General features: G+C 39.6%; 1 protein-coding gene across 2 annotated transcripts in view; it reads left to right on the top strand.

Moving 5' to 3' along the window:
* Positions 1-1124: 1124 nt before the first annotated feature.
* GDA (guanine deaminase) overlaps positions 1125-25692 on the top strand; it is a 32768-nt gene continuing 8200 nt past the window's right edge. For both annotated transcript variants that reach the window (XM_072860177.1, XM_072860176.1), the window contains exons 1-12: positions 1125-1379; positions 6657-6745; positions 8428-8599; positions 11171-11258; positions 13095-13200; positions 15924-15951; positions 17364-17471; positions 18539-18646; positions 20865-20962; positions 21504-21571; positions 22041-22187; positions 24586-24704. In XM_072860177.1, coding sequence (XP_072716278.1) covers positions 1257-1379; positions 6657-6745; positions 8428-8599; positions 11171-11258; positions 13095-13200; positions 15924-15951; positions 17364-17471; positions 18539-18646; positions 20865-20962; positions 21504-21571; positions 22041-22187; positions 24586-24704 — 1254 coding nt within the window. In that variant the 5' untranslated portion in view covers positions 1125-1256. The remainder of the gene's footprint in view (positions 1380-6656; positions 6746-8427; positions 8600-11170; positions 11259-13094; positions 13201-15923; positions 15952-17363; positions 17472-18538; positions 18647-20864; positions 20963-21503; positions 21572-22040; positions 22188-24585; positions 24705-25692) is intronic.

The raw sequence follows: 25692 nt of genomic DNA, 5'->3' as shown, positions 1-25692 counted from the left end.
GTATGGTATCAGCACAGTGGGAAGTGCAAAGGTCTTTTAATGATAAACTATGTAACAACAAACTCGCAATCCAGCTTTGAGAATGACATTGTCAGTGCCCCTGGTTCCAAGTTCATTCATCACTTGACAACCTGATAAAGAAAGGTGGGTTCAAACAGGAGTTCGGAGGACACTCATTGTGTTATCCTTGGTGTACCTCATTCTGAGCCCATAAAGCCTTATCCCAATATTCTCAAGAGCGATCTTCTTAGCACGTATTCATGATGTACTTTGACTTGGGTTGTTGGCGCAGAATATGGTTCTGGAATTACAGTTCTCTGGGTCAACAAAATTCATTTTTCTCTGCCTTTCGTCTTCCTGAGGCTGTTTTCTCTTTTTCTGTAGACCATCTCCACTGAATGAGGCATTTGGCTGCCTACATCTGGTAGTTTTGGTGCCTCAGCTGGCACCTATTTTCTACTCCTATACCCTACTAATGTGCAGTACAGGGGCCAAGGACTGAGGAGACAGTCTGAGAGATTAATCTTGGAGCACTGAGTACCACAGAAGAAGTGAAACAAAGCAGTAACTGCCACCTCAAAATGCATGTTTGAAGTTTGTAATGTTTTAAAATTAAGTCTTTCTTCTGAGAATGTCCAATGTATTTCCTAGTGCTCCAGGCACAGAGCAACAGGTTACAAGCTGCTGGCAGCTTGCGGCAGAGCAAGCTTACAAACTCAACCTTTTGTAAATCAAACTTTTGAAAGTGGTTACAGCCTTCAGGTTGGTTGCAAAAGTTAGTTGCCAGACACTCGTAAAGTATTGCCACGCACCTTGTGGGACCGCTCACCACTTCCCAGGAAGTAACTGGGACCCCAAAACTCCCCAGGCACTGCTCCAGGCTTTTGCGCCTCTTACACGGCGGAGGACCCATCCCTGCGGGGACGGGGGTGTCCGGCGGTGAGGGTGCCTGACGGTTTGGGGCGGGGGCACCCGCGCACCTCTCGGCCGCGTCCCCGCCGCCCGTGGGCGCCTCCCGCCCGGCGGCCTCGGGGGAAGAGGAAGGGGCGGCCCGGCCTCCCGCCCTCCCTCCGCCGAAACCACTCCCCGAAGAGAAAGTCACCAGGGGGTGGGGAAATGGTGACAGCTCCAAGAAGCCGCCGCCGGCACCGAGGGGGGACACCGAGGGGCAGCAGCCCGCTGGGTGGTAGCTCCCAGCCGTCTCCGCCACGGCCAAGCGAGCCCCGCCGGCGGCCGCCAGCCCGCCCGCCGCCGCCATGGGCTCCCCGCAGCCCCCGCCGCTCGCCCACGTCTTCAGGGGGACCTTCGTGCACTCCAGCCCCGCCGCGCCCATGGAGATCCTCCGCGGACACCTGCTGGGGGTGGACGATAGCGGGACGGTGAGCGCGGGGGCGAGGGAAGGGGCGTTGCGGGGGCGGCTGGTCCGGGCGGCCGGGGGAGGCGGGGGGAGATGGCCCGGCCGCCGTCCCGAGCCGCTCCGCTCCACCGGGCCGGTGGTCTCCCGGTGTCCCGCCCTCCCCCCGTGTCTCCCTGGCTGGGGGTGAAAATGACCCTTTTCGGCCCGAGTCCCGGTCCGGGGGTGGGGAGGGGCAGGGCCGTCTCCTCCGGTCTGTGGGGAGAAAGTGGAAAATTTTGGCACTCGAAGTAGCCGGAGTCTGTCGGCGAGAGAAAAGAGCCGCAGAGAAGGGATTTCAAGCTGGCAGGAGCTGGCGATAACTGGGGTAGCACGTTACCTCCTTGGCAGGAGTCTGCAGGTAGCCTAAATCCGTGTTTGAAGTGTGCTAAATCTTTCCAAAACAGCAGCACGCCTGGTCCAGCATGCCTGGACCGGGCATTCTTTCAGATTCTCTCAGTTTGCTTTCAGTTTCACAAGTGGGTTTTTCAGTTTCTAAGTATCAAAATAATGATTGTGAGTAATTGCAGTGTACCCACTGTACTCACACACAGCCTTCTGAGCGAGGCTTTTTTTTCACGTCATAAGAAAAACCATGGCGTATACCCACAAAGAGTTAGGAAGATGATGACGTTGGGCATGTTAGTGGTACAAGCCAAGTTTAAAACAAGCGTTGCACTTACTGATAATGCAGGATCGATTCTGGCAGGGAAGCTGTATCATTCCCTTAACAATATCACAGGTTAAACTCAGTTTCACAGTGCAGATTGTGTAGGTAGACTGGTAATTTCTTATAGGCTAAATAAGATATAAATAGGTACCCTATATATAATTTAAAAAGGTCATTTTCTTTCCTGTGGCTAAATAACAGCCTTCAGTGTGTCAGGCTTCAGCAGCATTTGAAATCTGTGCAAAGCACACTCTGAGCCCTTACAGTGTTTGTTTTCTCTGTTCATACAGGTCCATTAGGGCCTGTTTCAAGACAGCCCTCGTATAGCTCTTGAGCAGTCTGGTGCAAGGCATAGCAAAGTCTATGAGAAGCTGTATTTTGATGTATGGGAGAAAAACTTACATAACTATGTATTGGCTGGTGTCAACTAAAAACAATAGAGCTGAATGAAAAAAGGGTTTGGTTTGTGTAACTCGGGTGCAGGAGGCAGAAACTCATATCCCATCCCGCTCCCTCTAACGGCAATTTCCGGAAAAGGGTCCCTACTCAGCGTCCTTAGGAAATCAAGACCTTTAAGTGATTTTCTTGAAAAACAGGTAGCTTGGTAAGCCATACCTGGGGATTTGTGATCTCAGTTACTCTCTTCCCTTCTCCTAGTGAACAAAAGGATTCACTGGATATTGTTTTCCTTGCATAAATTGGCACCTTCCTATGCAGTTGTTTTTTAAAAAATATTTTCCAGTAAAACACTGTTGTCCAAAACGAAAATTCCCACCAGACTACAGTAACAATGACTTTCATTTTCTTCTCTTTTTAATACAAATTCTTGGCATTTTACTATTCCAGGGCCCGATACAGGTACCCTGTTTTGGTACCTGTTTTGGTACCAGTTTAGCCTATTACTCATAATTTAACTCATGCAGAACTTCCACTGGAATCACAGAAGAGCTGGCTTTTCAAGAAGAACATGGTGGTTAGAAAATTTCTTATCTTTATTGTCCAAAGTTACACCCAAACTGTTTCAGTATTACTTCCAAAGAAGTAAGTTTACCTAAACAGGTATCGTTCTTTTGCCTCATGTTGCCTCATGTTGTCATTTTTCCATCATGGAAAAATCTTGCACAGTCTCTGACAGGGTAAACAGATCAGCTTTTGTGAACAGCCAGATCCTGCTCTCCGGTATGAGCCCCTGCCTGTCCTCCAAGAGACAGGAGCATACATCCAGTGCTGCAGAAATACTGCCCAGACCCCCATTGCATGTGGGGATACTTGGCTGGTAAAGGCCACAGACGAAATGTCAGCTCTCTGTGCTTTGCCTGTAGATGGAGAGGGAGCTTTAGCAAGGAAAACCCTGCTGTCAGGTATGAAGACCCAAGTTATCGTTAAGTTAGCAAAATAAGGACTGTGTTTAACTGAGTGGTTTGCAGAGCAGTGTGGTGCCGCTCTTGAGGAATGGTGAATAGAAAGAGTAGTATTCCTCAGGGTAAAGAAAATAGAAACCAGTGCAAAATGTGAGTTATCATTGAAATGTTGGTGTAATTAACTTAGCTGAGTAGAATATTAAGTAAATAGAACACGTATTAAGCTAAAAGCGCCTGTTGAAGGCATGAAAAGGGCAGAAGTTGAGGAATAAGAGTTAATATTGTTAAGTACTGCCAAACATTAAGTGTTTGATCTAAGCTAGCTGGGATAGCAAGTGACGTGTGTTAACTGTACGAGGAGGAAGGTACCAAGGCACCAATATCCATCTGGAGTTCATTGCTTATCTTTTCTCAGCAGGTTGGGCTGTTCGTTCAGGAGCTGGGTCTAATAAGTGCTCCTGTCTCTCACCTGGCCTCACATTCCAGTTTTGGGAACTAGGCAAGCGATAGGCATCATGTCTCTAATTGCAGAAGTCAGCTAATCATTGTGGGAGCATGTGGGAGGGGAAAGAAGGATGGACCCCTTACTTATGTCAGTCTATGAATGTCATAGCCAGAAACAAAGTAACACAGGCACTGTTGGATCCAAAAAACTGCCAGTATTGTTCCTTCAGCCAGTATAATTCACTTTCCATTCTATTGGTAGCAAAGTTATTTGCACTGTGGTGCTTGGAGGCAGTCAGGGTTTACTGCATCAGGGTTGATGCATTGTTTAGTGGACCAGCTGTGCGTTGATGGAGGAGCTTTGGGCATCTCTTGGAATAAAAAAGACCTGAGCTAGGCGCCAGGGTAGGGAGGTCTCAGCTCCTCATCTTTGGATCCTTTAGCCCTGTCACATGGGTGACAAATCAGAACTGATGATCAAAGTGTTTGGGCGCTGGTGTTAGCAGCCGTTGATCCTGCTTTTTGTGATATACCTTTCCCAAAGTGCTGGTTATTGTCCTTGACTTCCTTTTTTACAAGCTGAAGGTCTTAGTCTTGCCTGTGCAATTCTCTTGACTCTGTAGTGACTCTGCTGTATAGTTTTTTCTTGCTTTTACGGTGTTAAGGTCCAGAACTAATTTAAAGACCAGTGCACCAAGTTGGTTACCTTGAATGTACAAGCAAATACTCAAGCAAATGCCCAAGCCTGGGACCTCAAAGACCTTAAAGGATTCAGTGTTAGAAAGGTGGCCAGAGCAAATGCATCCTAAAGTAATGGGGAACACCTCTTGGGTGACCAAGGAGTTCTGTTGGGAAGTTTGTTTGAAAAGAGTATAGACATCTTGCTGATTCATCCATAGCCGCATTCGACAATAATGGACTAGGTGTCAGGTTTAGAGTTGACTTCATGTGTCCAGCTCCCTTGAAACATATTTTCTTCATTCTTCCATGACTGAAGTGTTTTATTTAGCTGCACCCTAAGAGTATATAATAGTCACTTCTTTTCCATGGCAACGCCTGTTTCCAGAATTTGCCATCTGGTGTTTCATGTTTCTCTCTCTCTTTCCTTTTTTTCCTTTTTTTTTTCCTTTTTTTCAGCAGCTCTAACATTACTCATTCTGCATCCATTTCGACTTCAGCATCTGAGTGACATTTTCTTTATTGCTCATCAGAAACTGCAGTAGGTCTGTATTCTAAGCCCTCTCCAGATATATAGCTAATTAAGCTGGCTATATTCCTCTTTAGAAGGCGAGAGATACTGCTTTATGTGAAGTATTAATGGACTACAATATTGCAATTTTTGCTAGTGTGGTTTTTATTTATATGGTATGATTTTAATAGGGTTTTTTCTGACTAAAAATTTAAAACATCTGCTCTTTAGACAATGTAAATCATATAAGCCATATGTGCATTTAAAAGACTAGGCAGCCAAAAACTTCTTGTTTAGCATCCTTTGCTTATTTATCTCTATAGAAAAAATAGAAAATGCAAAAGGTAACGTCATACACATAAAAAACGGGTGTGCAAATAACTGGTAAACAGTGCTTTTTTGGTCCTCTTGTTCTTCCTCCTAAATTCCTTCCTTTTTACAACTATTTGATCTTGCCTTTACATGTTTTTTTTAATTGCTGCCTTAGAGAAACAGCTGTCATGAGGGTGATACAGGCCCTCAGTGTGGGAATCTTCACAGGAGCAGAAGGATGCTGATAGCAGTGAGAATACTCCCTTGAACTTAGAGGAACGAGCTCTTATACCAAGGGAGTTAGAAGACCATGAGTTGGTTTCTGGCAGAAACTGTGGTTAGGCAAGAATTACTGAAAGCCCAGGATAGACAGTCTTCGGCTGGGGGAGGCATCAGGGTCCTCTACTCTGTCAAGTGTTGTGGAAACCCTGATCCTGCCTGGAGCCTGTAGCAGGCATTGTAGTTCCTGGACTCCCCGCTCTTTGTTTCTTGGAGAGTTGTCGTGCCTATTATTGCTGGACCAGAGAATTAAAGAGTTGAGAATTCAGCTGCCAAGAGTCATATTGTAGATTAAAATACCATGGAATTTAAAAATAAATTGTGCTAAAATTCTGACTTGGCAACAGAAACTCAGCAGCAGTAGAGTCGATGTCCTCTAGGAGTCAAATGGGGCTGAGTTAGGCTCCAGATTGTAGTTTTTTTGAAATAAACAAAGATCTTAGGCATGCTTTTAGCTTGTTCTGGAAAATCAAAAGATTATCCACGTTTTTTCCCTCAATTTTTTTTTTTCTTCCTAGGCACTTAAAAAATGAAAAAAACCCAACATTTTCTGCTGACACAAGCAGAAAATTAGAAAATGCTTAGCTCAGTGCCAGTCAGCCCTAGGCAAAGCAATTAATTTGACCCCTCTAGTTTTGAATACTGTAATTGCAGTCCCGTAAGGCTGTTGCACACCTCCAATGAATGACCGTACTGCTAACATGGTGGTATGTTACAGGAATGCCAGTGGACGCTGAAGTCTGGGCAGTTTTGCCCGTGTATTACTTGAGAATGAATTAATTGTTTTCTTACAAGTTACAAAGTGGGTCTGGTTATTCACTGGATTGTGAGTAGGTATTTCAAAATCATGCTTGATAGTCAGGAAGAACAAGTATTTCAATGCAAACCTGTCACCTTTACAGTAAGTGGTGTGTAAAATCAGTTTTAAGATATCACTCATTTTGCCTTCATGTAAAGCTGATGTGGGATACATGTTTAAAATATCTAACTATGTTTTCTTTCTTTTAGATTGTGTTTTTGGAACAAAGTGATCAGCAAGAGCAACTGGCTAAGAAGTGGGGGTTCAAAACGTCTGACATAAGAGAACTGAGTAACCAGTATGTGTTTTGTTTAGATTAATTTCAGCAAATGCAGTTTATTCTCTGAGTTAAGTAACGCGAGTCTCCGTGAATACATTTTGGCAGGGAGCTCATTAAATCCAGTCTCATGGGCAAAACTCCGTTTCAGGTCTGTGATAGCTCTTAACCCAAGAGCTGCTTGCATCAGCTGACTTGGAGGGTGGACGGTCCGTCTGCTTTTTGCATTCCTTGGTTTGGGACTGCAGCCATGGCTGAACTGTGCTGGCTGATTTACACTGCACAGAACAAAATGCCATATTTAGCTTTCATACGTGACCTCTTCTGTGCTTACAGAAGTAAATGATGTTCTTTCTTGAGATTACGTTTTATATCCCTTTTGTTAGCAGCAGGCTGTGCCTAACTAGCTTGAAACTCTGGACTTAGTAAACATAGGTAACGCTAACACTGCAGATATAAAACTCAATTGCTTGGTCTTTGACACACTCCCTAATAAAAGCTAATAAAATTAGAAGATTTTAACCCTCTAAACACAGAGCCTTGGGTTTGTAGCTGTATTGCAGCTAGAGCATTTCTTTTTTCTTCAGCCGGTGAAATCCCCGACCTTTCTGGTGAAGTGAAATAGTGTTGGATTGTACCTACTATGCTTTGCATGTGGTAGCACAACTGTAAATGACTTGTGCCTTAGAATCTAGAGCTGCAGCATCGTTTTACTGTTCTGTTGTTAAAAAATATGTCTGCTTTGTTGGAAGGCTAATCATACAGAATATATGAGTCATCAGATGTTTTCTTCACTTGAAATAGCCTGAGGCAAATGGAAGGTACCAGGAATACGGATCAGGTTGAGAAAGGTCTTTCAGCATTTCTAGCATGCAGTAAAACAGGAAGAAGGGGAACTACAAAGAGACGAAATCACTGTTCATTCAGTAGTCAGGGAGAAGGGAAGAGGAGTGAGAGAAATTTTATACTGTATGGAGTTCCAGCATAAAACAAAATAATTATAGCAACTTCCTGGTAATGTTGATATAGTCATCCCTGCTATTGCATGAACACTACATGACAACAAACAATATTACAGTTCCATGGTAAATATGCCTTTCCTGTCAAGATATTGAGCAGAGGTTTTTTTCACCCGTGTCTGTGTCTGCATTTGTAGACGCAGTGGCTGTTCTTCCATTAAACCTTGAAATTCATTGATTGAATATATGTGTATATATATAGACACATATATAATGTAGAGGAAAACTGTGATATGGAAAGTCACAGTTTTGTAAATATAATGGTCTGGCAGCTAGGGGCTTTCCAAATATATCCATACTAGGAAGGATGACTGTCCCCAAATCTTCTCTTTCAGGTGGATTCTATGGTGGAGTAATTTTAGTTATTGTGAAGTCAGTTTGGCTTTATATGTTGGTATTTAGGCTGGGTAAATATGAAAGATAATTGGATTCATCATGCCCTTATATTGTTTTTCTCTCAGTTAGCTATATATAAGTCTGTGTAAAAGTTATTATTCAGCTGCTTCATACCATAAAAGGAGCATGGGTAGGAGCTGATAGGCTGGTGCTGAAAGAGGAAGGTTAATCTGTACTTGCTGTTTACTCTGGTGGATTTTGCTCAAACATACTCTTTAAAGCAAAACTACTTAGCATGGAAAATTTTGTGACATTTTGGACTATTACAATTTTCTTTTCTTTCCCTAGTGAATTCTTCATGCCAGGAATGGTTGATACACACATTCATGCCCCTCAGTATTCGTTTACGGGTACAAGGGTAGATCTACCTCTTTTGCAGTGGTTGACTACCTACACATTCCCAACAGAAGCCAAATACAAAGACAGAGATTTTGCAGAAGAAGTGTACACGAGAGTTGTTGTAAGTACTGGAAATGTCATTTACCTACTTGATGACATTCATATTTGTGAAATATATGTATGTTTTCAGAAGGTCAGCAGAAATAGTAAAGCATGTTTTAATGTCATGAAAACCAGATAAAACCAACAGTATAGCCACTGTTCTAATTGCCAGCCAAGGCTGTCACCTACTAGTTCCAGTCTTGTTCTGTTGTTGCTGATAAGACAGTTCATTTAATCACATGGTTAACAACGAACTTACCATCTTTTCTGCTGAGTACAATGACTGACATTTAACAGTACTCTCAGAGTTAGTATAGCCAGCAGGTGCTGACAACCTTAATGCAGAAATAACCAAGCATGAAAAAAAAAAATTCAGAGGATATTTCCTTTTCTGCACAAAAAGCCTCTATTATGAAATTGTCTTCTGCAAAGGCTACATTGAAGAGAAGATGCTTCTCACAGACAACAAATCTGGGGTGTTTTGGAGTAATTAAGGAAGATGTTTCTACAGATGAGGTCCTTGTAGCAGGAATATCTTTGACTGCAGGGGCTTTAGATGAAGTCTGTCAATGGTATTGTGACACAGAGAGACCGTGTTTGAACCAGCTAGACTGGTTCTGAGCAATATAAAGGCTTTAAGGTCAAATTCCACTTGATGAACAATAAGCAGCTGGGTCCCATTGCAGAGTACTGATTCTATCCTATAACTGAAATGTATCCTTTAATATGTGGACTGAAATATCTTCAACAGATTAAATGATTTGGCCAGCATAAGTTGTCTTGCATTTGTCTAATACTGTGACAACATGTGTTGTCAAAATAATAACATAGTGAATCTGATATAAATAGTTATGCTGTCCTTGCCCTACAAATTTAAAAAAAAACCACTTTCTGCCATCTGCCATAATAAAAACATGTAGGAGCAGCTTGGTCATAAACTCCAGTGACAAGCACACATGCCTTCAGCTACTTAAAACATAGAGGTGAACTCACCTTCCAGCTGTGTGCCTCAACATACTGTTACTGTCTCCATCAGTTCAGATTGGGTGACATCAGCACGGCTAAAATGCTCACTGTGCAAGGTGTTTAATAACATCACCTGGAAAAGGACTGCCAGTGAGGGATGGAAGTTAGTTGAAGGAACTTCAACACAATCATTAGGCTCTCCCCATGTGTATCAAATAGGACAAAGTCAGGAAAAGGTCTTCACCCCCAAATGCTGCAGAACACCAGTTGCTCTGCAATGTTTCATGGGGCTGATAATAACCTTCAACAGTTAGAAACAGGACTAAACCTGCAGGGAGCAGATATTGTTTCACATGTATCTTTATGCTTCTGGAGTTGTAATGAAAACATCGTGAATTTTTTGAAATTAAAATTCTGCTTCCAATAAACACTTTCTGTACTTGGTAAAAGAAACAAATTGGGTGAAATTTGCCAGATTTTATCTGGAACTTTCTCTCATCCCTCAAATTTTAGGAAAGCCAATTCTTCATGCGGGTGTTTTGGAAACAGAATGGTTTTAGATTTCATTTAACAATGATGTTAGGAATCCAGGAGTAGAGAATTCTGGGTTTTAAAAGCTAAGAAAGACAAAGGTAGTTTCTCTCAGTAATGACATTGTTATTTTTGAGACTCATTTTAGGAACCTTTCAAGACATATTTTTAATTATTGGCTTTAATTTGAATATTGTATGGAAAAGACAGAGCTTGGCTTCATTTTTGTCAAATAATTAGCTCTAGCCATTCTCAAAAGTTGCGTTGGATGTCCCACCTTCTATCTCATTAAAAAAATAAAATAAAATTCTCAAATTACATTGTTGCCAGAATCCAAAAATGTAATTTAAACCTGTATGCTGGATGGTAGTCAATATAGTATGCATTAGTCCCAAGATCAAGTGAAACTATAAATTTAATCGTGGCTTAATGTAACTTTAAATGGCTCTTCATTTCCTGTTATGTCCTCCAAAAGTAATATGAACAGGTATCAACCACCCTCTCTTTCCAAATGGTGTAATTAAATAAATACCTAAATTAGACTCTGAGCAGTTGTTCTACTTTTAGAAACTTTTCAGTTTACTTTTACCTTGAAGTTTGTTACTTTGTATTCAAGGATAACAAAGAGCTTGTACACATGAAAGCCTGGCTATTTTTCCCAGCCACATCAGGTGGCCAGATGAACACCACTGCTTTTTCCCAAAAGCCTTGCTTTGCTAACGTTAGGTAAACAGTGTGAAAATTAGAGAGCCTTTCAAAACTAGGAAACAACATAAAAGACTGGTTGTTTGTATTTCTAAATGTAAGACAGAATTTATTTCCAGCTTGCGTGAAGGAGATATAGACTGGTTGCTATGGGTTTAGCCATTGTTAAAATTGTGTATGGATTTGGAAGAGGAATTTTTTTGTTTATTAACACTCAGACTTTAAAAAGTTATTATGAAATTAAAAATCTCTATTTTACCTTCCCAATTCACTGCACAATTTCACAATAACTAAATGTTCTGGCAGTTTGAAATCAGACTGCCTGTTCTGCATTTTGGCAGCTTGACTATTTTTTTTCCAGACAGTTAAAACTGATTTCTTTTTATAGAGACGAACTCTAAAGAATGGCACGACTACAGCTTGTTACTTTGCAACAATTTACACAGATACTTCTCTTCTTCTTGCTGAAATTATAGGTAAGACTAACAGTGAGTTTTGAAGGATGTTGCGCAGACTGTGTTAGTTGACGGAAACAGAGCTGAGGAGTTTTAGACAAGCTAGGGATCTGTCTTTCTACTAATTTGGTTTTTATTCATTGTATCTGTCATACCGTGTCCCTTGTTCACTTAACTGCCTCTCTCCTACTGTTGTTTCTGCTAGTCTCTTCATTCCCAAGTCAGCTGCTGTCTGAGCTTGAATTAGGTCTGCTGGAGTTGCTCTTCAGCTGCAGTTCTCTGCTCTTTCTAGCCTTTTGCTATTTGAGGATTAAAGGGCAGAATGACAAGAGGTGCACTCAGTGCATTAATGTCGTGGTTTAACCCCAGGCGGCAACTAAGCCCCACACAGCCGCTCGCTCACCCCCCCCCCCGTGGGGTGGGGGAGAGAATCAGAAGAGTAAAAGTGAGAAAACTCATGGGCTGAGATAAAGACAGTTTCACAGGGAAAGCAAAAGCCGCACATGCAAGCAAAGCAAAGCAAGGAATTCATTCACTCCTTCCCATGGGCAGGCAGGTGTTCAGCCATCTCCAGGAAAGCAGAGCTCCATCACGCGTAACGGTTACTTGGGAATACAAACGCCATCACTCCGAACGTCCCCCCCTTCCTTCTTCTTCCCCAGCGTTATATGCTGAGCACGATGACATATGGTATGGGATATCCTTTTGGTCAGTTGGGGTCAGCTGTCCCAGCTGTGCCCCCTCCCATCTTCTTGTGCACCTGGCAGAGCACGGGAAGCTGCAGAGTCCTTGATTTAGTATAAGCACTACTTAGCAACAACTGAAATATCCCTCTATTATCAACACTCTTTTCAGCAAAAATCCAAAACATAGCCCCATACTAGCTGCTATAAAGAAAATTAACTCTGTCCCAGCCAAAATGAGAACAATTAATTTCCTGATACTCTGAAGTTTCAGCTGAGGATCAACATCAAAAATCTCCACACACCGTCTGAAACCAGAACAGTGGGAGTTGTGTCAGGATCTTATCCCTCCCTTCTGTTCACTGTTGCAAATGCCTGCTGTTTGAAAGTGTCCTGATTCTTGCAGGATTTCTCAAGGCTCAACCAGCTCCCAAAGCAGAACATCTTAATGAGAATCTCAGTTTCCATCAAAAATTCCTGTCTTCCTGATTTTGTAGGAAAACCTAAAATTTTGAAGACCTTGTATTCAACAACTCAGACAGTAAAAGTGGACAAAAGATATCTAATTTAGAAACATGTTTAAAAGCTTAGAATTTAATATTATATGCATTCCTTTTAAGTCCTACACATCAGTTCTGAGTCCAAGCCTGGATAAATCTCAAGAAAGAGGCTAGAAGTAGCTCTGGTAATTTTCTCCATCCAACTGCACATGGGAGGCATTTTAGGAACCTCATTCCTTTCTCTTAAAGTGAGATGGTTTGCTGAGATCATTGTGCCTTTTCTCAGTGCAGGCTAATAATCTACTACAGCTACGGTACTTTGATGCTTGTGTTCCTCATCCTCTACTTCACAGTGGTTTTCTTCATACACTACCATTATGAATTCTGGTTGTGGTTAAACTACAGCAATGTAGTCCTCAATTATAACATTTATAAAGTTGGGTACCAATGTGGAAGAGGAGAGCTCCTATTTAATTTTTTTTTTCTTTTTCCTTTTTAGCCTTAACTGTCACATGGATTTTCCCAACTTAAAGATAAGAAAAGGGCATAAATTCTGTTCCTCTTAAATGAAGGTGGCTGGGGTGGAATTTGCTATTTTGATTTCGGTACAGGCTTTGACAGCAGTTTTTGAGAACCAGTGATTCTGAGTTTTACATTCTTATGCATCTCAACAGATAAATTTGGTCAACGGGCATTTGTTGGAAAAGTCTGCATGGATATGAATGACAGTGTGCCACAATACAAAGAGACTACTGCTGACTCTGTCCAAGAGACAGAAAGGTAAGGTGATCAAATTGATGGCACAACCTTTAGAAATAAGACTTTTTCATATATCTGAAAAGTGAAATGTGAAGCTGACTAAGAACTTACAGGTGTAAATTTATTAGGAACAGCTTTTTTCCTCTGACAGTATTGTTTCCTACAGTTCTGGCAATTCCTGCATACCGAGCTGCTGCACAGCCCAAGCGCTTTCTCTCTAGCTCTTCCAAAGAAAGGGAGAAGCTATAGCTCTAGGGTTTGGAGAGAATATGTGTATGTTGTTGCCTGTTTCCTGCCTCCTCTTTTCCCTTCACAGCTCTCTGTGGAGGTGATGTGACCTGACATGGGATGGTGGGGTGGCAATCAGTTCCTTTGCCCCCATTAACTTCTGAGCTATTTCCTTCCTCCGTTTAGGATAAAGCTTTATTCAGGTTGTAGGAGTCAGCTTTCATAATATCCCATTTTAAACATGCTGTGGTTCTCCTCTCCTCCAGCATAGCACCAGTGAAATTACACTAACTTGCAGCTGAGAGAATGAAGCAGAATCAAATCAAGGCAATGTACATGGCAGAGGGTACCCAAGACTGGAGTATGGCAGCCTGCTGTCTTAGGTGTCCCTTGTCTTTCACATCCATGCTCAGAAAAATGCTTAAGCAGAAATACAGTTTTTCTCACAGGACTATTTATTTACTTGTATAAATGTTTCAAATATCATGCTGAAACAGAAAATAGTTAACAGTAATGTAAACATCTTATGGCACTTGTGTGAAGTTGCTACCTTATTTTTGCAAATCATGATAGAATGCCATTGAAAGTTAGAAATGGTTGTGGATTTCTAATGGTGTTTATATTTAAAGACATTTTTAAAATGAAATTTTGTCTTCTGCACTCTGCTAACATTTGCTTTCCTTCATGTAAATCCCCAGTTTTCGTTATACAGCACGAGTCCCGAATGGGCCTGAAAGTGGCAGAACTTCCAGCTCTGATATTTTTAAAGGTTCAGAATGATCTAAATAGCTTTCTTTTAAATACCTATTTTGTGCCTCCAACTCCCGTGTTGTGTGATTGTGTTAATAACATAAGTTTCTCAGCTTTGGATGAGAGTGTGCCAGAAGTACTCCAGACCTGTCTGGAGGAAAGAGCTGTGTGCTTGTCAGCATGGATCAGGAGTACTTACCTCATCAGGCCTGAATTGCAGCAATACAGTTGCAGAAGGATGACAAAGCTCTTCCTTTAAAAGGGCAACTTTTTTTTTTTTTTTTAAGAACGTAAGAAATGTGATCTGTCATGCTGTCAGAAAATGTATTACACTGATTTCAGTTCTTTACAGTTAACCTCCTGAAATACTTCTATTGTATGCATGGAAATAATATACAATTCCAAGTGCTTCATATATTAAATCTAAATTCAAGTCAAGAATTTGAACCTACCCTTCTCCTGCAAAGAGGGTTGAATAAAAAGTTAGGGAACTGAAATCTAGAATATGTTATATGCTACTAATAGTTGTAGCCATCTGGAAAGAGGAGGACCCATGTTGGACCCAAGAATGAAAGAATGAAAGGACCCAAGAATGAAAGGACCCAAGAATGAAAATGGCCATCTGGAGGTTTTGGATTATCACCTGAGAGTTTTACTTGTGTTACAGTTACTGCTCCAGTGAATATTTTATTATTATATCAGGTGAATCGTTAAGAGGAGAGACAGACAGACGATGCCTAATTCACATTGCATTTTGGCTCACAACGTTAGACAATGGTGGGGTCAAACTCCTTTGGTCATTGCAGAAGTTTAGCTTAGGTCTCTCACTTCCAGCTGGTGATCTGATTACAGCTTCAGTGTTGTGAATCTAGCCTCCAGCATTATTTGCTTTTCCATCTGAAGATATTTGACAAAATTGATTCAATGTTTGTTGTGACCAAAATTATTGGTTTTTCTGAATATAAACTATGACATAAAAATTCACAGAGATCCTGTCCAGAACCCATCTCAAACTGGCTTTTGGAAATTATGTGCATAAACTGTGCATATGAATTTTCAAATAATTTCTTCCTTGCAAAGTGAGAGGAAGTTTTATTTGCTCATCTGCATTATCCATACTGACTGCTTGGGGTTTTTTGTAGAGGTCCCTGAGGTAGCTTCTTTTATTTAACAAAGTAACTAAATCTATACTGTATTTTCCATAAGGTAGATAATCTATACACTAAGATTAATATAAGCATTTCCAGAAAATCAAGGGTCCTTTAAGTGAATGAGGACATATGCAACTACTGCAAGTGAGGTATGACATACTGCAGCATCTTTTAAAAATAGGATTTTAAATAATACATTATATTTAATGCTGTAATTTAAATTCATGGACAGACAAATTTAAGTGCTTTTTTTCTCCCATGTTGCAGCTGTAGCTTATAATTATGTTTTCAATGAATTTAATGTAACATGGATTTGGTTTTCCCTGAGAACTCAAGGTAATTACCACGTGTCTATTATTGCAAATGTCTAATTATTGCAAAAGAAAAAAAATCTGCATATTCAGGGTCAAATCCACAACTAGCATAATTTGGTGTAACTATCCTGACTTCATTGTGTTGCTTCTTTTTATTTCATCTGAGAATCTGGCCCAACTTTCTGTAAAAAAAGATCTATGTCTGAAATGCTTAATAGGGTATCTAAATATTTTCTATCTTTTTCATAATTTATAACACAGATGACAGATTTATAACAGATTTTTTTTTACCCTTTTTCAGGTTTGTTAAAGAACTACTGGAAAAGAAAGTAAGTAGAGTTCTCCTTTGTAGTCACTTCTGTATTCATAAGATGCTGTGTGAATATTTGAAATAGTTAATCCTGCTGACAAACTCTGCTGGCTTAGTGACAAATCAATAAATATACATCTTTCTGTGTAGTAGACATCATCAGTTTGAAAAATGTTCTGCTAGCCATGGTGTTGAGAAGTTGACTTGTAGCAGTGTAAATTAAGTTTTGTGTGGTCAGTGCACAGCAGAGTAGTGTTCTGTGCATGTTCTCTATTGACTTTAATATATTTGGCTTGCTAGAAAGGACAATTTTCTGTTAAAGAAAGGTGGAAGTCAGTCGGTCACTCTGTGGTCTATAAATAGACTAGTAAAAGAAGTTCTCACCAGCAGAAATCAGTGTTTTTATAGTACAGTTACTACTCCATTACCAAATTAGTATTTTGGGTCAGCACATCTCTTCCAGTGTGTTTCTGAAGAAGTTCACGTTTACACTCCTGAGGTAAAGATAGAGGTTTACACTCCAATATTACAAGCAGGGATACTTTTCTTATCAGCTTTTTGTTTTCAATGGCTTAATTTGTTGACATTTGTGCTGCAAAATATTAAAGAACAGATGCCTAGAGTTTAATGCCTAAATCATATGTATTAGTAGAGTAAGTCAGCTAATCTGCAGGAGTCCTGACCTCCTTGTATCTGGGAGATGGTATAAGAAACTGCAAACCAAGTTATCATATAGTGTCTTCTAGTGGTGCCACATGCACAACTATTGCCTGTGACTCAAGGCAGAGTTGTAATGCCATTGTCTATTTTTTATGAAAATTTTAATCCAGAAGTGCAAGGTGTAAAGTAAACATCTGTAGCTCTAGTCTTGGTGTCTTCTCCACTGTTTCCTACTGCGTAGCATAGCTGGTGCTACCACTGATCTTCCTATCTAGGGAGTATAGGGACAGTTTGTTGCCATCATGAATGGAGAAGATTGAACAAGAAGGCGGCTTTGGTTTTACAGAACTCTCCAGTTTTGCATCATTACATCTTTGATATTCATAGAAGGAGGACTCAGAAAAACGTCTGGTCGTTCATCTGACTTATTTCTTGTAATGCATACTGGACTGTCAGCAAATACAAAAAAGCATCCAGTGCTTCTCCTGAAGTCTGGTAAAATGTCATTGACTTGAAAGAGTTCTAATGAAAATAAGTTCTTTACTAAGGCTCATTAAAACTGTTTTCAGAAAAAACTTTGATTCTCTCTTTCTGTGGTGAAATTTCTAATAAAAATAAGGAAATGACTATACGGCTTAATTTGAGTTGGCAAGGATGCAGTAAGCAATAAGCGATGGAGACAAAATGTAATTGCTGTGTAAATGCTTGTCTTAATTATGGTTACTGATATATAGATGTAGAATGCCAAGCATGTCTTTTTAATATTTCCAGTATCCAAGGGTACAGCCTATAATAACCCCCCGCTTTGGCCCTTCCTGCACAGAGGATTTGCTGTGTGCACTTGGCGATTTAGCACAGACTTGTGATCTCCATGTGCAGGTAAGCTCTGAGAGCTCTGTATACAATTTAAATAGTTTGGATAGGTAGCATACAGACCATGGAGTTTTCATAATTTCAGCAAAATACTTAAACCACATTCTTACCTTGGAGCCTGTCTTTTAAATTCCTCTGAAATTATTAATGGTACTCTGAAAGAACACTGGAACAGTGTTTGACCTGCACAGGAAATGAGAAGGCTCATAGCTGGAAGGATGCACAATTCAGCAAGCCCCAGAGCATGGTCACTAGGAGACTGGCATCCAGTATTCTAGGTTAGAGCAACCCCTGGGTTGCTAAAGGTTGCTCTCTCTAGTCCAAGGTTGTTACATCTGTCTCTCTGCCTTCTGCTGTTCCTGTACAGAGCAGATTTCAGTAAATAAAAGAATTACTCACCTTTGTATCTTATTTGACATTGTTAACATAGCTGTAGGATTTCTAGTGTGATGAAGTTTCTGTGTTTAAAAAAGACATATTTTAAAGCTTACAGGTCTGTTGAAACTTCAAGGTGTTTCTTTTTTGGTTACACAGTTCTAAGCATATACTCTTTTAAAGCTATCCTACGTTAGGATTTTTTGTCTTACGAAGTGGGCATTTTGAAAATATATGCTCCAATGGGAGTACAGGAGGATCAGATTTTTATCTGAGACTAGGAATTAATCACCCCATCTGAAAGTACATGGAGCAGCTACCTATATGTTGCGCTGATCCCAGGGTCCACTCTGTGGTAGGCTGGTTCTCTCTTTTACCTCACAGTTATATGTATTATTTTATTTATTATTTTAACATTCACCAAATACCAAGTGGGTCATTATGTCACCAGACTGCTGGGATAGACTATCCAGGCATACCGTCTCATAGCACTTTTAAAGGAACAAATGGAGCTACTCTTTTGGGTCTCATGGGCCTCTCCAGTGAAAAGAGAAACCCAAGGACTGGATCTAACTATATGTTTTACAAATCCTAGTTTCTATCATTATATGTTTAGCACCAGTAGGTTTCTCAGAAGGTTGTAATGTCAGGTTTAATGCTATTTAAAGCACTCATTGCTATGTATTTTATTATTGCAGAGTCACGTAAGTGAGAATGAAGAAGAACTCAAACTTGTGGAGAACATGTTTCCTGCCTACCAGAATTACACTGAATTGTATGATAAAAACAAGCTGCTTACTAGCAAGGTAGCTGCATAAAAATTTCCACAGCATAGCTTAGATTTATCCATGTAGAGAATATAATGGTTAACTGTAGTTACCTGAAAAGTTTGTATTGTTTTGTCAAGGTCAGTGACATCTGGGGGAAAGTAAATTGGTTTTATGTTCTCTGTTGCACAGGTTGGTCAAGGTATTGGAACTTTAGACAAGCCCACACTTTTCCTAAGCATTTTAGGGGAGATGAAAAGTAAAGGTATTTTATGCTCCCTGATCCGTTTTCCAAGGGCTCCAAAGAGAACTGGGGCAATGGGATCAGAAAGAGACTAGGTAAAGCTGGTGTTGTAGAAGTTTGTAATTCTTGGGTAGTACCCAGTTATCCTTCTATTACAATGTTCTTGCACACTGGTTTTGCCTGAAGATTTGTTCTATGGTGTTATGGTAGGACCAACTTCATTTTTTGGCAACTTCCTACAGAAAAGCAGCTTGTCCTGTTGTGTTCTATGTGTGAATCTCACATGCAGACAGGTACACTTTACTGTTCTGCCTATCCAAAAGCACTGGTTTTACCAAGTATTGAGAGGCACAGTGGCGTGAAGACTTGAAATTCATTAAAGCTTTATGCTGGTGAGATAAATGCAAGCAATCTGACACCAGCCCACACTAAGAACAGGTTGGAGCGCCAGGGCACACCTTATTAGATAGTGGAGACCTCATGCAAGAGTGAATATGAACAGCGTAACTACAGTCAGAGTGCTTAAACATCAGTCAAATTGATTTAAAATTTTAGGAGAGAATTTTCAGAGGCAAGAAAGGGCAGCTGGGAACTCCTTGGGAATTAGCTATTGAACTCCCATTTCTTTGTTAGAAAACACACCCCAGTAAATTACTTATTTACAGTCCTTTTTACCTAAGAAATCGATATTGACTACTTAAGTACCTACTTAAGTAGTACTTAAGTTAAAGAGAGTTTCTTGCCTGTTGATTTCAAGAGCTTCATTACACAGTATTAACTTTTGTTCTCTCGCACAGTCCTATGCACACTGATTTGTTGCGTCAGCGTACTAAAGAGAATAATAGTGCTGCAAAAACATAGGTCTTAATTCTGTCAGACTTTTATATGCACAGCACTGAAAATGGTCACTGAAAATCAGGGTTACCAGGGCTTTCTGGCACCAGGCTCCTGGTTATTTGGGGAAGCATTTTATTAAACACAAGCATAACAAAACCACAGACATTCCCCCCTCCCCAACCACCAAAACTAAGATATCAAATTAATTTTTTTTTAATGTTTTAAAAGTATGTTTTTCAGAGCTGTGGCTGAAATATTTCCTTCTTTAAAAAGAAGTACAGATCAGCAGAGATATGGTTCAGCAGCTACCATATGTATGTCCTTAAGATGTGGCTATTCTCATTGCATTTTCAGTTACATTTGATCTTGATGAGTAGAGACGGCAAGGGTACAGTGCTATTAGGAGATGCTCAGTGGAAACAGTCCCTGTGCCCTTCTCATTTTTATCAGCAGATTGCAAGGCTTAACAGAGCTCTTGCTCTTCTCTTTGAGTGGGCATTTGGCATATGAGGTAATTCCAGGTAGATTTGTCTGGGAATAATTGGTTTATGTCCTATTAAATGATACTATCCTATACGTCTATGTTTTGCGTATACTGCTTGTGAACTTATTTTTAAAGTCAGCTATGTAGGCTGAGAAAGAAAAGTCATTAATCAGTTGCATAACAAATTAGATTATTTTAATTAAAGAATATTCCATATATATATATATATATATTATATATCTCTCTACCTGCTGCAAACCTTTAGAGAGACAATGGGAAACATGCTAAGAGTACATACATCTTCCAGTGTATCTGAAGTACTCCTAGCCCCAGTACTTAATCTCTCTGTTAGTTACAAAATATAAACCATAAAGTTACTACAGTGCTAGGGCAACTGGGGAATTCTTACTTTTGTTCCTTGAAGCTCTTAGGTCACAGCAGTCACTGCAAGACTCAGCATCCTATCTTCTTACATTAATAAAGGCAAAAAAGTTGAGAGAGTGATATGTCAGGCATACTGAAGTTAAAGAGAGTTTCTTGGCTGTGGATTTCAAGAGCTTCATTCGAGAAGTGCATTAACTTCCCTTGATGGTAACGGGTGTCCTTTTGGCTATTAAAAGCAGTGCATCAAAAATCACAGGCACTGAAGTAAATGCAATATTGAATAAATTGGTGATTCTGTTTTTCTTTAGACAGTGATGGCTCATGCCTGTTATCTTTCTGAAGAAGAGCTGAAACTTTTCAGTCTTCGTGGAGCTGCAATTTCACATTGCCCCAATTCTAATTTTTCGTAAGTTAAAAAAAAGAAAAAGAAAGAAAAGAACGGTGTACAATTAAATAAAGCTGTTGTTCACATAGTCTGTTCTATCAGTGGCAGATCCAGGCCATCTCCCTTCCCCCTAAAGTATGCACATGTTTTGGGGAAATGGGAATGGGCTATATAGTCTTCTTTCTATTAAGCAGAAATGAGATACTGTATGGTATGCAGCCAGGATACTGTACTAAATGTTAACAGTCATTTTGCCTTTAACATAATCAATATCTTGTTTGTGATGACTTACTGGAGCTCATGAAATGACCTCCCACCCTCTGGAATATACATTACATCATATTTGGATTTTCTCACAGGTATACTGAGAGCTCGTTTTCAGCAGATAATTGTAAAACTGTGAGAGTTTTTAATTGAGAAAAACTGCCTTTATTTTTAGTGATTAAACCCCATCTATTGCACACGTTCTGAGAGCCTTTGTCATGAAATGGCCCTGCAGCCCTACTCTTCCTGAACTTTCTCTGCATGTATCACTCAGAACAGGTTTCTTTCTCCAATCCAGGTTGCGCAGTGGTGTCTTAAATGTGCAAAAGGTCCTGAAACACAACGTGAAGCTTGGTCTTGGCACAGGTTAGTAGTTTTCTGTAAAAAAGATTTCTTTTGGAAACCACTGAGAGATCCAAAAAGATGCCTACTTGTTCTTATTTAAAAGTCAGCATGTCTCCAACTTATGGACCTGCTTTTTTTCCCACTACTTCTAGAGTAATGAAGTCTAGAGTTCTGAAATAGAGAGCTGGTCCAAAAGTGTTTAAAAAGAAAATTAAAAATGAGTGAAGAAAGTTTTGTTCCTGTTGTGACAGTAAACAGGGCTTGAACAACAACTTGTCAGGTTTCTGTTATTCTGTGTTGTGTTCTATTTACCTGACCTTGTATGTGAGAGCACCTTTATTAGGAATGATACCTTCAGAGACAGCACTTAGCAGTAAAACTTTTTGTGTTTACCGCATCTGCCACTTCATAACATTTAGTTAAAGCTCATAAAAATTTAACCCAGAGGATTATTCCCAAAGCTTGTTTCTAAGAGTCTGATCCCTTCTAGATGTTGCCGGTGGATATTCGGCTTCTATGCTTGATGCCATCAGGAAAACAATGATGGCATCTAATAGCCTTCAGATCAATAAAGTGAATGAAACAGGACTAACTCTTGAAGAAGCATTTCAACTAGCCACTCTAGGAGGAAGCCAAGGTAAGAAGAAATTTCTTTAGGATGTACACAGAGAACTACAGGTCTTTTTGATGTTATGTCTCCCTGTCTTTAAAAGGTGGCTGAACTCACAGATTTTCTGGTGCTGGAGTGAAGATACCTGAAATGGTATCTACCGGACAGAGATATCCTTCAGTTTCTCATACCCATACTAGGCTCATTACAGAAGATTATTTGTATTGATGTTGAGAGTTTAATAATAGAATCTTAATGATTTTTCAGGGTTGTACATTTTCTTTGCAAATATCCTCAGACTTCTTAATCATTACTGCTGGTATGTTTATCACACCAATTGGAAACACTTTATTTTCTCAGCGACCAACACTGAGAGGAAAAGCTGTGCAATTAGTATAAAATCATGCATCCTGTTTGTCATCAGTTTCTAATTTTGTTTCTGCTTTTTGCGCTCTCAGTGAGGCAGTTTGTCACTGTCTTTAGAGCAAATCAAAACATCATGCAAATCATTCCTCAGTCAGAGAAAAGCACAAAGTTTAAACAGGATATGCACCATGGTTGTTTAAGACACAGTTGCATCTGCAGAATATAGTCATATAGTATATCAGTTGTTCTGGTTCACTGGTATGTTTTGTCATGATCAGTATGCACATACTGATTTATACAATTAGCAAAGTTTTAGTGGAACTTGTATGATTTAGCAGAGAGCAAATCCTCACATAAGTAAAAATTTATTACTATTTCAGTTAGCAGAAATGAGCTCACTACCTGCTAAAGAACTTGTCCCAAGTCTTTTCAGTGTAACATTTTTGTAGTTGTCAGAAAACACCATTGGGAACTATTAATGGAAGTTTGAAAGTTGTAATGACTCTGGACTGTATTTGAATTTCTGGAGGGTGTAATGGGGAAATAGACAGGAAATGGGCAGGGGACAAAAGAGGAGAGGTCTTTTTCCCACAATATATACTGTTCTCATAAAAGGTAAGAATAGACTAGCTGAGATATGGAAAGGAAAACTTATAAAAATCCTGAACTCATACATGGTTTCCCTTCCCAGCTACTCTTGCACTTGTTTTATCTGGGTTCTTAGGTTTACTTAGTAATGTGTTTATTTTATATGTTGGTTTTGAGCTGTTTTATCCTTACTGAATCACTTTCAAGGGTAGAATATAAATTACTCGTACAAGCTTCCAGTAGCCTGGACAAGTACAGTTTGCGGAAATTTAAATGAGCAATTCTTTGTTGGAATAATTTGCTTTACTGAGACTCCTAAACACTTGTCACCCTCTTGTGTTTAATCTAAAAATTGCATTCTGCTCACAAACCTGAAGGAATATGAGATCATTTTAGTTGAAACTCATAGGTAGTCAAAATATTTCACCATTTGGAGGAGCTTAAACATCTTTAAGGTATTGTGAAGTTGCTGCCACACATAAACTTCACTGAAGGCTGAATTTCCTTTGTTGGACAGGAGCAATCTGAAAACAAGTGAACAAATTATTTGCAGATATTATCCCCTTTGATAACTTAGTTTAACTCCAGAGAATTGGAAAAGTTGATTTAATACACAAATACTTTGTACAACTTAAAACTATCCTAAACCGTTTCCAAGGAGACACAGAGGCCTCTCTTTAGGCATTCTAAGCACTTGCAAGCACCCAGTTGCTGAAGATGAAACTGTAGATTTTCAGTGCTTGTGGATCTGAGAACCAGAGGTTGTAATGAAGCTTTGAAATAACAAAGCTAAATAATAGACGAAAAGACAAGCCTTACAAGTGGGTATCAGACCTTCAGATCTGGCTATAAGTCTTTTTTTCCACACCATATTGTTCTTTGTTCCTGCTAATTACCCTTAGTTATCCTCTCTGCACACCTTTTATTACCATATTATTATATGTTACTATTGTAATAGGCCTATACAACCTGTCAAAGTTGCTTAAACTGTTTAAACAATTAAATCTAATACTGCCTTAGCAAGGTGAGTATTATTATATACTTTACTGTTTCTCTGACTTCATTTCATTGCCCCCTTTGGAGCTTTAAGCTTTTTGCAATGTAAATGATTGTTATCCCACTTTAAACAGTTTGTGGCCTATACATCAGGTCTGCAATGACACACAATCAATGGAGAACATTCAAAGAACAAAAATCAAAAGAGGAGTTGAAATTGTTTTTCACATTTCTTTTACCTTTAACAGATGCCCTTCAGAAATTCATCAAAATACACGTTTCTACTGAGAAGTTGCTTAAGAACTCAGATGCTAACATACTCACTGTTTAATTTGCTTTCATGTTTTTCCTTGTAATCATCTAAATTCTCATAGTTTTTCTTATGAACATCTCAAGTAAGTTGCCAGGTGCTTCCACATGGTTGTGGAAGAGGCTTGTGTTGAAGATGTGTTTCTGAGCTTATTTTCTTCCTCAGCTCTAGGACTAGACGACGTGATTGGAAACTTTGAGGTTGGCAAAGAATTTGATGCACTGCTAATCAACACGAAGGCTTCAGACAGCCCTTTTGACTTGTTCTCTGCTGATAATTTTGAGGTAATCAGAAAAGGATTAATGGTCCAAAAAATTACTGGAAATGATGTGGGGAAGGTCCATGACAGAGCCAGAATAAGTCTCTTGAGAATTATTCCAGTAACAGGAATTGAGTGTACTGCACCACTACTGTCTGTGTTTCAGACCAAGAGGTTCAGTGGTTGTTTTTTTTTAGAATCTTGCTGTCCTCAGTGACGGTCCCATATCCCCATGAGCAAACATGCATGTAACATTTTTTAATGCATATTTTATTAGCCCAAGCTGACAATTAGAGTTAGCTATTTGCAGTGACAAATGGCAGACAAGAAAAAGCAATTTCGTTTAACAAATTGAGTTCAAACTCAAAAATGGCAACCTGTTCCCAGGTAAAGGCTAGGTTGCCTTGACTGTATTGCTATTGTAAATTTAAGCAAGAATTCAAGATAGCTAATTTGAGTTGAAAGCACAGGTTTTATGCAAACATATAAGCAATATTTCATTATGCAATGGGCACACCTTCTCATACAAAAACCTTTTATGGTTAAAAAAGGTAATGAACAACAGTTACTTGAATTTATTGATGTGGCCAGACTGTCTATCACCGCCTCTAGTCTGAATGTCACCATTTACTTAGAAATGTAGGCATAAATGGTGAGGTAATTGTTCCTTAATCTGTGTCAGACACAATAATCTGGATTAGATTAAATTCTTTAAGTTTTAAATCTTCTTCCTAATTCAAATAATTCTGGAAAAATATTTTCCTGTTTAAGTCTAAACTTTTTTAGCTAAGTTAGCAGTTCTTAGGACATGAAAAATGCTTTTGACAAAATGCTTTTGACAAAAAAAAAAAATTATTTTTGAATAAGTTGAGAACTTGAGAACTCTAGTTCTCTAGTTCTCTAAATGAATTTGAGAACTCTAAAAAAGAGGAAGGGGAAGTATAGTGTTTTAGGCATATATTTGTTTACACCGTCAGACTTGTGCAGTGTTTTCTTCCTGAGATATGGAGCCT

Source organism: Ciconia boyciana, chromosome 4, assembly GCF_034638445.1.
Source record: "Ciconia boyciana chromosome 4, ASM3463844v1, whole genome shotgun sequence".
Classification (NCBI taxonomy): domain Eukaryota; kingdom Metazoa; phylum Chordata; class Aves; order Ciconiiformes; family Ciconiidae; genus Ciconia; species Ciconia boyciana.
The sequence above is the reverse complement of the archived record's forward strand: the minus strand, read 5'-3'. Positions and strand labels throughout refer to the sequence as shown.